This window comes from Botryllus schlosseri, chromosome 1 (assembly GCF_051294905.1).
Source record: "Botryllus schlosseri isolate E-star chromosome 1, Bs_hap1, whole genome shotgun sequence".
Taxonomy (NCBI): Eukaryota; Metazoa; Chordata; class Ascidiacea; order Stolidobranchia; family Styelidae; genus Botryllus; species Botryllus schlosseri.
This window is the reverse complement of record NC_137236.1, coordinates 3549828-3563875: the sequence shown is the minus strand read 5'-3', so window position 1 is coordinate 3563875 and position 14048 is coordinate 3549828. Positions and strand designations below refer to the sequence as shown.

The 14048-nt window shown below is 38.8% G+C and overlaps 2 protein-coding genes across 8 annotated transcripts in view; both read left to right on the top strand.

Moving 5' to 3' along the window:
* LOC145438686 (uncharacterized) overlaps positions 1–14048 on the top strand; it is a 403715-nt gene that overhangs the window by 81315 nt on the left and 308352 nt on the right. The window lies entirely within an intron of this gene.
* Positions 1870–13294, top strand: LOC145438624 (uncharacterized). Of its 7 annotated transcripts, none has more exons than XR_013915040.1 (6): positions 1870–2208; positions 5549–5711; positions 5896–5967; positions 7088–7233; positions 9430–9586; positions 11092–11690. XR_013915040.1 is itself a non-coding variant. In XM_080316132.1 (6 exons), the coding sequence occupies exons 2-6, from the start codon at positions 5704–5706 to the stop codon at positions 13005–13007; spliced, it is 471 nt and encodes a 156-aa protein (XP_080172258.1). In that variant the 5' UTR covers positions 1870–2208; positions 5549–5703; the 3' UTR covers positions 13008–13294. The 7 variants fall into 7 exon arrangements, 3 of the variants coding, with proteins under 3 accessions (XP_080172258.1, XP_080172133.1, XP_080172193.1); XM_080316132.1 differs by lacking the exons at positions 7088–7233; positions 9430–9586 and adding exons at positions 11700–11872; positions 12904–13294 and having other exon boundaries at positions 5549–5707; positions 5914–5967; positions 11092–11227; XM_080316007.1 differs by lacking the exons at positions 7088–7233; positions 9430–9586 and adding exons at positions 11700–11872; positions 12904–13293 and having other exon boundaries at positions 11092–11227.

The window sequence follows — 14048 nt, the reverse complement described above, 5'->3', positions numbered from 1 at the left end:
AGAACTACTCGCATTAAAAAAATTGTAACTAGAACTAGAACTACGGGGTAACCAGTAGTTAATGACCGTCGACTGACTAGATTCGTAGTATGTATAAATCTGGCTGTAACTGTGTGTTTGGGTATTGTTTCAGGGCAAGATCATGAACGGGAGTGAGATTCAAAGCTATAAAGTGTGCTTCAACAGAAGAAACTAAAGAATCAAAAGGAGGACAAGAGTAATTTGTGTCTCGACCTCCTATGACCAGGTACGTGAGTGCCAATATTCAATATTCAGCACAAACTTGTCGGTATTGTGGTGCTGACGTGCTCTGTTTATGTATTGTACAGGCTTCGGCATTGTGTGTAGGTATGAGTGTGAGTGTTACATTCACAATTTACAAGGTTGAGTAAGTAGATGTAGTCATTGAAGCTGCAGTCTGATCTTAGTCATTCCAAAACAGAACGTATTATTTTCAAATCTTGTGACGTTAAAGTTCTTAATCCTTTAGTGACAACCATACAGGCTCCGAGTCACAAGTCAATCTTACTTTTATAGTTTCAACTCGAGTCAAGTCGAGTCATTTTTAATTCACCATCGAGTCATTCCGAGTCCAAGTCAACGAGCAGAGGGTCAAGTCCAAGTCATGATATTATGACTCGAGTCCAAGTCGAAGTCATTGCGTTGACTGCTCAGTTTCGATTTAGTCTTGTTAAAACTACTTTTTATAACGAAATCTGGCGATATTGAATGGTTAACATTTAAAACATATAAACTGATTTTCGCATTTTGAACAGTTTCAGATTGCATTTTCAAGTACCAACAGCAATTGATGAAATACCATCACTGTATTTACTTCACTATTCTTCGAAATTGCAATGGTATGTTGGTCTTGGCCGTTTCAGACTCGAGTCACTTGGTCAGAGTCATGCGCAATGACTCGCGTTCTTCAAACTGAGTCATTATACAGATTGACTATAGTAAAGTCTAGTCAATTTCGACAACTAGAGGGTGCACAAGCCCAAAATTATTATAGAATTTTTTTTTTAATTTGGCACCACATATCAAGTGTTCGTTTTAAAATTGAAAATTTTCCATTTTTCACTACACCCTAGTAGTCATTCCTAGTTCTAGCTACGGATTTTAAAAAGATCGTAGTTCCGGTTTTAACTCAAGTTGCTAATTTTCAAAAATTGAGTGATTATACTTCTATTTCTAGTTACTTGTTTTGAAAACTTGAGTAGTTCCAATTTCTAATTGCTAGTTTTGAAAAATAAGTAGTTCTAGTTGTAGTGACGGATTTTAAAAATAGCGTAAATCCAACTCAAGTTGCTAATTGTTAAAAATTGAGTAATTAAATTTCTATTTCTAGTAGCGAATTTTGAAAAATGAGTAATTCTAGTTACTAGTTTTGAAAATAAGTAGTTATGGTTGCTTGTTTTAAAAATTAAGCAGTTCCCGGTCCAATGGTTGGTTGAGTATGGTGCACTAGTCTGCCCCCTGCCATTGTGTGTTGAACTAGAGCCTGACCATTACCGGATATCTCATGAACTACCCATCAAACCGATAACTAAACCTTTGCTGATCATTCCGATGTAGCCGCCGGTGCTCAAAATATATTTCATCTCGCTTCAAACACATACGTCCATTGCTGAGCTTGGACGTGAAATAAACTAGGAAACCAAATCAGGTCCTCTGCAAGCAGTGGTGGTCAGTAATGAAGTCATTTAAATTCTTTTTAAAGTACTCAAATCTCAAATAAGTTTTGCATACTAGTACTAATTACCGTACGGTACTCGAGTTGTTATGATTTAGGACCACTTACACTTCTACCTGAACAGTTTTCATTTTTCTGGCAAAACTGGCATTTGTCTTTCAAGTTACTTGTAAATTGCACTTGAGTAGAAACGTATGATGTTACTTCTACCTGAGTAACACTGAGGAAAACCTGACCATTTCAGCCTGTGACTATAGGAAATAGATGAATATGGTCGGCTGCTGTGCTTTCTATAGATGGCTACATTTACTGAATCTACTTTATAGGACAACTCTTGCTTTTATTACAGTGGATTGCCATCAGAATATCATCGTACATAACATCTCATTTGAGAGGCTGTTCCTCCGATACATCTAAATTTCTTTCGTGAAAGACGTTTGCATGACAATCTCAACCGTGCAGTCGGAATCTGACAAACATAAATGTTCAACTGACACACGAGGAGGTGAAAAGTGAGTAAATTATAAATTACATTATTTTGGCAAATCCATGATTTCAGATCCGAATAGTGGCGTGTTGTCGGCAGTGTTTGAACCAAGTCACCACCTTCGAGTCACGAGTCATTTCAAGTCATTGACATTTGACTCGAGTCGAGTCAAGTCATCCTATTTTCAAAGGTGGCTCGAGTTAAGTCGAGTTAAGTCAAGTCACGAGTCAAGTCATAGTTCAATTCAAGTTGATTTTTTGAAGTACGAAGCATAATTGCATCATCGCATTTTGATACCGGTAGCTGTTTGGAAGTTGCCATTAGTTTGGAACCGTGGGACGACTATACCTAGTTTAAAATGCATGTAAAAAAAGGCTTCGTATCGCCCACGCATGTGTAGAACTGATAAAGTACTCAAATAACCGTATAGCCTCAATCAAAAATTATCATTCAAAATTGTGATTGCTCACTCTTACATGTCACACCAGCGTATCGAGAACAATTCGAATCTATGCAAGATCAGCCCTTTTTATCGACACTGTTACTTGATGACTTGAAATTGACTCGAACCCTTTTCTCCGAGTCACGAGTCAAACCACATTTCTGACGCGCCAAGTCACGTCAAGTCATACGAGAAAAGTGACTCGAGTCATCCCAACACTGGTTGTTGGCAGCACCAGTAAAAACCATGATATACTCATTCTTTTCACTCCTAACATGTGTATGACTACAGGTAAACGCAGTTTCTAGCTCTAGCTCTAGCCTTGCACTATCTTGTGGTTGAAGTAGAAGTATTTCTGTTGTTGTTTGTGGTGTTCATGGTGTTTGTTGACTACCATGGCCAATAAAGCCAGGCCAATTTTCTTCATTTCTATCCTTTCGCTGCCGACTTGTAGCACGGCCCGTGTCTGGGCTTTTATAAGACACTGCTTACACAGATGATATGACAAGGGGGAGCCTAGATAAATCTCCGACACTTGGTAGGAAGTCTGAAGTCGACCCCTTAACTTCTCATCAATTATGAGCGATTTGAGACTTGTTACAACTCCTTGAAGTAATATTCAAAAGCAGAAGTTCTGATGAGTACTTGAGTATAAGTTGTTTTACCAAATAGATTGTCTGAATGAGACGCAGGCTTTTGGTAATAATTTCCCAGTACTAGCTTTCAAAATGGCAAGAATCATCTTTTTGAGTAACTGATAATGAGCAACAAAAACGCGGATAGACAAGATTTTCGTAACAATATCCTTTTATGACAATACCGTGGCTACATTCAGGCTTGTAATAAATCGAGTCATGACTTGACTCGAGTCGCAGAGTCAAGTATTGATCCTGATACACGAGACTTCAATCAAGTTGTATATAATGTTTGAGTCATGTCATATGACTTCATTGAGACTTGCGCAATGACTGTAGTAGGCCTACAAGTTGACACCACACTGACTCGAGTCATTTTCCATTTTTCAAGAAAATTGCTCGACTCAAGTCAAGTTGACCAAAAATTCCAATTATGCGAATCATTTCTCTTCACTTCAAATCGGTATTAATAAGGCATTACATAGCTATGTGAAAGCAGTCAGTTCTCCTCTTAATCGGAGCACATTTATATAAGAGCAGCAAAGAGCTATTCATCTTTAATGCACCTACTATTTTCAGATGTCTCTCTTTAACTGTCAAGAAAAACTTCAACTTGGAATGCATCTTGAAAAAATGGAGGAACTGCATCTCATGGTTCTCAATGAGTGTAAGTTCGTCATACAAATGAAGAATCAGTGTCTTCCTTAATGAAAAAGTCACATATTCCGTTAGTCTGTTCTCTCAGTGGATACTTCTAAGTAACATTCTATATATGAAATTACTATATGTCATTAAATTGTGTGTTGTATGTATGCTGTTCATGGTGTTTTGAATCTTCGAATACACTGTGCTAATGTACGCTACCATGGTCAGTAGGAAGTCAGATCGCACACCCTCCAATATGCAGATATGTCATACCTTTTGCATGTTAACCTACATCATGTGTAGGGTTGGATTATCCGGATAACGGTTAACCGGTTAACCGCAGGTATTTTCACTATCTGATATCCGGATATTTTTCTGCCGGTTAACCGGATAAAAATGAATCGTTGCTAATGCATTTTACACGCTTTAGTAAGCTTCAATAAGTCGTATTCAGTGTTGGCGCGGCCGATTAACGAGAAGCGTGTTGCCAATTAGCGAGTTGCGTCTGTACACATTGCACAATGTAATGTGACCCGATTTCCTGCTGAGAAGATCGTTAAATTAGGTCATTGATTGCCGCGCGCTCGGCTATCGTCTCTGGCCTGATTTATCGCGTCTTCAACAAGCCGATAGTTCCACTGGATTGAAGAATCGCATCTGCAATAGGCCATGTGCAGTGTACACACTATTCCATCGCTGGCCTGCACAATCGCACCGTCATTGGCTTGGTGCTCACGATATTATCGTTGACCTACACAATCGCATCTGCAATAGGCCTACGAACGATATAATCGCTGGCCTAACCATCTCGGACCCAGCATGCATTGGCTCCTATCTCTCGATGGCTTGTTGACGATATGCCGTTAAGTGTATTCTAATTGGTGATTCTGAGAGTGACACCGCGAAACTGAATGACATCGAATGTTCACAAAAATCTGCGTGCGTGCTAGCGTAATTGATTTCCGCTGATGATTAATTCGAAAAAAAAATCGAAACCCCCTGATTTTATTTCAATCCCCCTACATTTTCGGCTGGCTGCGTGCCTGATCACGTGAATTAGAGCGAGGTATCATGTCGGCATCAATTCCAGTATCAGCTAGTCGTCCTTCTAGTACACCAAACCTAAACATAAGGATGGTCAAAAGGATGTAAAGCCGTTGAAGGTTCCGGCGTACGACCTGCCAACCTTATGACTCTCTACGAAGCGCTGCTTTCTATTCAGCCCTCTTCTGTGGAAGCTGAAAAAGCATTCAGTTAACGTGGACTCTTTGTTACAAAATTCCGGTCCCGGCTACAGGATCCCACAATTGATGCATCTGTGCTTTATAAAGAGGGCATTGCAGAAGCCGTGAACATTAAATTTGCGTGGTTTTTCTCGTATTCGCTCATACTGCGCCCGTAGGTAGGTACTCTACAATAACTTTGTGTAATGATTTTGCGATCCGTTTTACATGCAGACGTAATGAAATCGATTGTCTCACTTAGCAGGTATTATCCGGTTAACCGGTTAGATAAATTCCAAAATATCCGGATATATCCGTTATCCGGATAGTGAAAATTATTGATATCCGAACTAACCCTAATCATGTGTATGGGAATTGTAATGACGTTGTGAAATTTTCATATCTTCCCTCTTCTCATAGAGACCTTGCTCATGGAAGATCATCACAGGACATTCATTTTAAGTCCTGTTCCTCCGATGCTCACCAGTTGGATCATAAAGACATCCGTACGGCAATCGCAACCGATCAGATGTAATCTGACGAACATCAATGTCTGAAAGACTGAAAGGCACCATATGGGTAAGTTCATATTTTGTTTTATCCCTAAATCAATGATCTCGGATATGAGAGTTTTTCATTCTGTGACATCACTGCCGATATGATTACTTCTGTATGTAAAAAAAATTCTCAACACATTGGTTAACTGTTGAGTTTGAATTTGAGTCGATTTTGAATCGACGTCTCTTTTCTTTGTCATTACAGACAAGAGTCTTTTTATCAATCAGATTCAAGCAATTTGCGCAACTTTGAAGCAACGACATTTTCAATTGTAGTACAAGGTGAGTTTAATATCACGACATACTTTGCAAGACACAATTGAAATTGGCAGCGACATTGTAGGTGCCTTACAATTATGATTTTGTAACCAAGTGGTTCTCAGACTTTTCAATAAATTCACGAAACGGCCCGTTAGCAATTCATTAAATGACCCACGCTCATTATCTTCAAATTTGACAATCACTCGATTGGAGTGAATAGACAAAGTGACTTGAATCGAGTCTTTTATGTTGGACTGTAGCTTTACACTATCTGGCGATTGAAGTAGAAGTATTTCTGTTCATTTTTAAGCAATTACAAGACTTGTTACAACAAAATTTGACTCAATTCCAACCAGTTGAAGCGAGATTCTTGCAGTAGAAAATTTAGAATACATATAAAAAATAAATTTCTGTCTGCCCCATAAATTGTTAGGTTGTCAAGAGAGATGACACACCAAATTTGGGTCGATTCCAACCACTAGAAGCAAACTTATTGCAGTAGCAAAATATCTGATTCCATGATTTTATAATAAATAATAATTCCAGAGTTAGCCACCGTAAATACTAATTTATTCAAACCCAAATTTCTCTACCGCAATGACTTCGCTTTTACTGGTTGGAATTGAGCCAAATTCGGTGTGTATCATCTTTACTGACAGCGTAACAATTTTATGGGGTCGGCCGAAATAATTTGAAATTTTATTTTTTATATGTTAAATTCAAAACTTTCAATTGCAAGAGTCTTGCTTCTACTGGTTGGAATTGAGCGAAATTGGGTGTGCCGCGTTGTTTTAGCCAACATAATTATTTTATCACGTAGCCCGTGAAATTTGAACGAAAAAATTGTTTTTAAACAGCTCTTTTTATCCATCTTGTTGTTTTACTCTATATGTCGCTCACAATTATTATACCCATTGTTCAAGATAGCATGGAGAATTTATGCAATTCAGCGTTATAGGAATATACCAACGAAAATGAGCGCCTTTTCTCTCACTTCTGTATAGTTCACGAGATATTGCTACTCAAGCAGTATACCGTAATTGGCGACATTAGCAAAATAGCTACACCCTTAAGAGATCAGCAAAACGGCATTTCGAACGCATGCTGTGTGTGCTTGGTCTTAGTTCTTGTTTGCTTTTAGTTATTAAGTCCAAGACGAAACGCGATCCCAAGACGTCTAACGATGTTCACAAAGGACGGCTGGATTGTTCGTTCGAAATCTGTCAATTTTTGGAAAACGTTTTGGCCGAGGCTTTTTCGGTGCATGGTCAGATTTACGATGCCAAGGTGGAGCTTATTTTGTAACTTGTGTCTCGTTGCATCACTGGTCGGCAGTCCGCGAGTCTTGTGTGAGCTACTGGATTTTTAGACCAAAAATCTAGAACCAGGACTACCCACTTTTTAATCTCTGCAACTAGAACTAAAACTAGACCTACTATAACAAGCCTGCAGTTAGTATACCGTCAACAATCTACATTGGCAGTAGAAATCTAGTGTACGCGCTTCTTGTGTGGTGTAGACTGATGCCTATTCTTATCACTAACATGGTGAGCAATGTGCGTGACGCAGTCCTTGAACTTGATGCGAAAAATAAGTGTCCGCAAGTTTGAACATGCAACTGGAAAACTGTACGGTATGTTACTACGTGATCCAAGTAGTCAATGAAGAAACTCAAATTGATGTGGAAGATAGCCGTAACTTTGTACTCGAATTCAAATAGATTTTCAATGTCTACGTCAAGTGTACGTACGAAATGAAGGGTCTGAAAAATAAACGAGTAAGTAGTCCGAAAAAGTCAATTTGTTGGGCGTGTTACATGCTTTTAGCAAGTAATCGAAGTTTGATATTTCCGGAATCGCATGTGCATCTCCGTGAGTGACGTAGCATGACAAATGATGCGACATTAGGCTTATGTGCAATTTTCCAAAAATATATTTTATGTTTGTGATGCAGGAATATTTCGCCCACGTGTCATGCAAATGTAGTTCGAAAAATCACGCATGCTCATCCCCAAACTACTTCCACTTGACAAATCATCATGGTTGAGAAGTAAGTAGGCTGGTTTTACATGAAACTGTGAAGTACAAGTAGAAGCAGTCTAAAATCATAACAAACTGTGTAGGTAGTGTAACTAGACAAGCCTACCAGTACTTGAGCATTACCAAAATCAGGGTTGTAATGACTCGAGTCACGGCTCGACTCGAGTCGCGATTTTCTGATGACTCAACTTGACTCGAGTCATTATCTCAAAGTACGGAAATGGCTCGACTCGAGTCAATCTGTGTAATGACTCGAGTCAAAGCCATATGACTTGATACTCAGGCGGCCAAGGCGGACATTTCATTGTAATTTCGAAAAATAGTCAAGTAGCCACACTATTGGTATTTCATCTATTGGTAGCCGTACTTTAAAATGAAACCATAAACTGTTACAAGTTGAAAATAGATTAGTATCTTATAAATGCGAACCATTCGATATCACCAAACAGTTATAAAAAAGGATTAAACAAGACTTTAACGGAAAAGTGAGCAGTCGACGCAATTACTTGGACTCGGACTCGAGTCATAATACCAAGACTCAGACTCGATTCTCTGCTTGTTGACATGGACTCGGACTTGAATCGGTGGTGAATTCAAAATGACTCGAGTCAGAACTACAAAAGTGAGATTGACCTGGAACCTTGTAACTTGGTTACAACCCTGACCAAAAGTAGAAATACTGTGTCACTGACCACGTCTGATTACTAAACTAACTCCTAGTCTACAATCTGAGAATTTGTGGCAATAATACGGTTCTGAAGTGTTAGCAGTTATGAAGCGATGCTGCCGCGTTATTTATCTAATTTATAAAAATTCAAATTAGGCCATTAAACATTTCTGCGAATTTGTAGCTATCGCGGACGCTCGGTTGAGAACCACTGAACTAGAGCCTGACCGTTATCGGATATATCATCATCTGCCGATTAAACTGATGACTCCCACCCTCGCTGATCATGCCGATGTAGCAGTCGATATTCATAATATATTTCATCTCGCTTCGAGCACAGACAACTACAACCATTGCTATGATTTGACTTGACTTGAAATAAACTAGAAAACTGAATCTGGCCCTCTTCTAGCATTGGTGATCAGTATCATGCTATTTTAATTTTTCATAGTACTCAAATCCCAAATACGTTTTGCATACCTGCACTAATTACTCGAATGGTTATGATTTTCGACCACTTGCACGTATACTTGAACCTTTTTCAGTTTTCCAGGCAAGCCTAGCATTAACCATTTAACTTACTTGTGAATCGCTACTTCTAATTGTACTCGAGTAGAAATGTATAACGTTACTTCTACCTGAGAAACTCCGAGGACAACTTGACCATTTCTGCCTGTAAACTATAGGAAATAGATCAATATAGGTGGTACTGTGCTATATATAGATATATAGGTTTACTGATTCTACTTTATGTAACCACTTCTGATTATATTACAGTTGATTGCAATCACAAGATCATCACACATAACATCTCATTGAAAGGCTATTCATCCGGTGGCTCAGAATTTCTTTCGCAAAAGATTTGCATGACAATCTCAACCGATCAGAGTCTTACAAACGTCAATCTCCGACAGACATACTTATAAGGTTCAAAGTGAGTAAATTGTGAATTACATTATTTGACAAATCAATGTTTTCAAATCCTAATATTTGTGTGTTCTTGTCACTACCAGTAACAACCATGATATACTCGTTCTCTTCACTACTAATGTTCATGCTCATGAATACAGATTAAGTACAGTTTCTAGGCGTATTTTTTTTAAACTAATTTTGAGTGAAAACTATACGGGATCCGCGGGGGTCCCTGACGGTCCAAAAGGGGTCTGCGAAAACAAAAAGGTTGAAAACCACTGCTATAGGAAAACTGTATAGTGCGAGACGAGCCGTGCTTGCTGTACAGAAATTCGCTATTTTAGTGCTTATGAAAATGAACTTACTTTTGTTGTTGTACTTTTTTCTAATCCGTAATTTAAATCAGTTTACAAGTTTTTGCGAATTCAACGATTCTAATTCTGATTTTAATCTAATCTGAAAAACCAGTGTACTGTCATTCTAGTTGTAATATAATTCGGAAAAACAATGTAGGTGTCAGTTTATCTAATTTGGGCAAGCTTAAAATTTTCTAGTATTTGGTAATAATCGAGATTGCGTTAAAAAGGAAAAGGCATTGACAAAATCCGGGCAACCGATTCCTGAATCGATTGTCTACAAAGATGTCAACCTCAATACGACGCTGTCCCCAACGAAAACGCTTCGCGACGAATCTAACCCCACATGAAGTGAGTCACGCCTGGCTTTCGAGAAAATATCATGTGAAATCCATCTGCTTGCTACTCTGGCATGGGTGCGCAAAGTAGTTAGAGTTGCTGTTAATGTAGAAGTGATGTCATAAATTTATAATCTAGTTCAAGTACAAGTCCTGCTTTCCAATCTAGTAAAAAGTGAGTCGCATGTCGCATGCCAATTCGAGATTAGTCAAAATAATTCCCTGACTAAATCATAGTCCGGTTCTGCAAAATTCATATATCCACGTGTTAAAATTTAAAACTTCTTCAAAGATCTATTTCCTCTGTTCCAGGTGCTTAGTGATGTTATTTCTAGTTGTTTGTACTTTGTGATCATGGTGTTAGTCTTACAGTCCACGTACCCGATACCACAAAATCTAGTTTAAAAGTGACAGTGTATATTTGGAGACCCGTTAAGAGGCGGGCGTAGATATGTAGTCAATATCGTCAACTATCCTTGAGAAGCATAAATTTTGATAACAATCTCGACTCTGCCAGGAAATATTTTATTATTCTACTGGTGTAGCATCAATGACGGCTTCTATCTCCATCTGGTTGGCTGCTCTCTCTATATATATCGCTTTACCAATTCTTACAGGTAGAATGAAATTGCCCTGATTTTGTGCAATTCAATATAATATGAATATACAAACGGAAATATGCGCCGTGTCTCTCACGTCGGTATAGTTGCCGGCATTATTGCTACAGAAGTAGTAGAGTTGGCGACATTGGCTAAATAGATACACCCGTAAGAGATCAGTAAACGCAATTTCAAGCTCATGTGTGCTTGGTTTTAGTGCTTGCTTGCTTTCAGTTGTCGAGTCCAAGAAGAAATACGCTTCCAAGACGTCTCACGATGGTCGCAAAGTACGGACTGTATTTGTTCTAAATCTGTCTCGATGTTTTGGAAGACAGTTTGGCCAAGGCTTTCTCGGATTTTCTATGCCAAGGTAGAGCTTATTTTGTTACGTGTCTCATTGTATTGCTAGTCAGTAGTCCGCCAGACATGTGCGAACAACTGGATATTCAAAACTTGAAACCAGAACTAGGACTGCTCAGTTTACAAAACTTGCAGCTACAACTAGAACTACTCAAAAAAGCCAGTAGTTAGTTTACTGTCAACTATCTAGATTGGTAGTTCGTACAATTCTGCAGTCCACGTTTCTTGGGTGTTACCTGCTTTCATAACTAACATGGTGAGGAATAAATGTGTGACGCACTCAAATTTTCACCCTGACGTCACAATAAGTGGAAAAGTGGACGGTATGCAGAGGTGGTCAAAGTAGTCAGCAAGGATTCTCAAGTAGAAAGCATGAACTTCTTACTATGCGTCCACATATAGGAGGATTTGTCCTCCTTTTTCAAGAACTGTTCTCCCTTCGCCCAAAATTCAACCTTTTTGGCAATTTGTCCTTTTTTTAGTCTAAAATACCCCAAAAGACTGCGAGTCTTGCGAAATATGGACCGAATCGACAAGAGACGGTTATTTCGGGAGTTGAATCGGAGAAAAATGACCTGGACATGGTGCTCTCGTCCAATTCAAGACCTCGGAAGAAGCGACAAACTGTGTCGACGTGCTGAATCGAGACAAAAATGTATGTAGATGTGTCCGTGTTTAGTTTAAATTCACTATTGCGGCTATTGCAAAACTCGTAACTACAAGTACATGTAGACGTAATGGCCTTTTGAAATCCCATACTATCTAAATAAAACACATCTAACTCTGATTATAATACAAACTTTGCATTGCAAATAAGATAGAAACTGCATTTTAATAGGAACTGGTTTCGAGCGTCAAATGGCAGGGGTTTCGACCCTCAAACCCAGGCTATGCCCCTGTCAGTAACGATGCCCGCAAGAACCTATCACGACAGAACACCGGTATAATGATTTACTTCATAGCAAGACGCGTGTTTTCTAGTTGTTTATTTTATAATTGTGCAACTAGAACTCAGGGTTGTGACCAGGTCACAAGAATCCGAGTCACAAGTCAATTTCACTTTTATAGTTTTGACACGAGTCAAGTCGAGTCATTTTCAAAACAACATCGAGTCAAGTCCGAGTCCATGTCATTGTGTTCACTGTTAAGTTTTGATCTCAATCAGATTCAACCCACTTTTTCAACTGTGCTCTAGTGATATAGAATTGCCCGCATTCATAACATCGTAATTTTTCTCAATTCTAACAGTTCCTGACCCTATTTTACAAATATCAGTACCGATAGCCGAAATACCAATAATATGAGAACATAACTATTTTGTAAAGTTACAATGAAATGTCTGTCTTGGCCGTCCTAGTCTCGAGTCACATGACTTGGTTCGAGTCATGTATAATGAATCGGGTACAAGTTGAGTCAATGCACAAAATAACTCGAGTCGATTTGAGTCATTTTATGCATTTGTAGAAAATACTCGAGTCCAGTCGGTTCACCAAAAATCGTGACTCGAGTCGAGTCATTAGAACCCTGCTATCACTACTAACCTTATGAAATCCGCAACATGAGCTAGAACTAGAACTACTCGCTTTTCAAAATCTGCAACTAGAGCTAACTGAATAATGATCACCAACTAACTAGAATGGTAGTTCGTAAGTATGTCTGTCAATAAATCTATGGCTGCCATTTCAGGCAAGATCCTGAACGCGAAAGAGATTCAAGCGTATCAAGCAGTGAGCAGTACTGATATGAAAAGGATTCCCAGTCAACAGAAGAACCGAAATCATGAAATTTAGAACAAGAGGAATTCGTATCGCGGTAGGTAATGTCTCGTTCGACCGGGTACATGAGGCCAATATCCAACACAAGCTTTTCAGTATTGTGGTTCTGCCCTACTCTAGACCAGTCATCAAAAATCAAAATTAACCTAAAACGTATTCAAGGCAAGTGTGCAACTTGAAAGCAAATATCAGAGGCTTATTTTAATTAGACAGTTGCTAGTGCCTTTTTGATATCACACTCGTTGTATGTGGCTCTATTAAAAAGCACTAACTTGATTCAGATTCTTGGATTTATTTTCAAAAAGCAACAACTTTGGTGTGGGCGAGACTCCAGACTTCATTATACTCACAGATCTCTGAGTCAAGAGTCAATATGTAACGAATTTGGTTTATAAGTCTTCTTTGGTTACACAATCACATATAAATATTCTTCAAGTAGTTGAAAGGTAGGTTACTTTTGAAAAGTTTGGTCCAGCAATTACATTATTGTGAATTGTGTTGTATGCCAAGACGAAAGTAGGGCATGAACTCTGTCATGACAAGACGCAGATAAATACATTACGAATTTATAAATCGATTCAAAAGTTTGATGTTCTCCATTAAATGAACTAGCGCAGTGCCTTTCAACATGTGGGATGGTACGCATTTGTGCGGATGGAAAAATTTACAGTGCGGATGAGAGACGTGGTGCGGATGAATGCGGATGAAAACAGTGAATAATTGTCACCGTACTTGTTCTGGCGTGGAATAATTCAAATAAACCTGATAGGAAATTCGAGTGCAGTGGCTCCATGACCTTGGTCTTTGAAACGTAAATGCACAAACGTGTTTGACCAATTCGTATCTTTTACAATAACTTTGTCTCACGCCAGCCGTAGTGAATTACTATTTGTGCGCTGTATTTATTGCCTACTAAAATGTCTGGTACAAAACCGGGTGTAGTGGCATGTATAGGCTACAGTACATCAGCTGAGTCTGAGCTTGCGACACGCGGGATTAATGACTTAAAAATGACCGTCTGCTTTATTTCTCTGGAAAATCATCATATTTTCGTAA

What these genes read in the sequence shown, in the direction of transcription:
- LOC145438624 (XM_080316007.1), top strand. Translation starts at nt 5,678, where the DNA reads ATGTCTGAAAGACTGAAAGGCACCATATGGGTAA. An exon ending in ATTTTCAATTGTAGTACAAG is followed by an intron (nt 5,968 to 11,091) that starts GTGAGTTTAATA and finishes GCTTGCTTTCAG; the next exon opens with TTGTCGAGTCCAAGAAGAAA. An exon ending in CTCGGATTTTCTATGCCAAG is followed by an intron (nt 11,228 to 11,699) that starts GTAGAGCTTATT and finishes TCCTTTTTTTAG; the next exon opens with TCTAAAATACCCCAAAAGAC.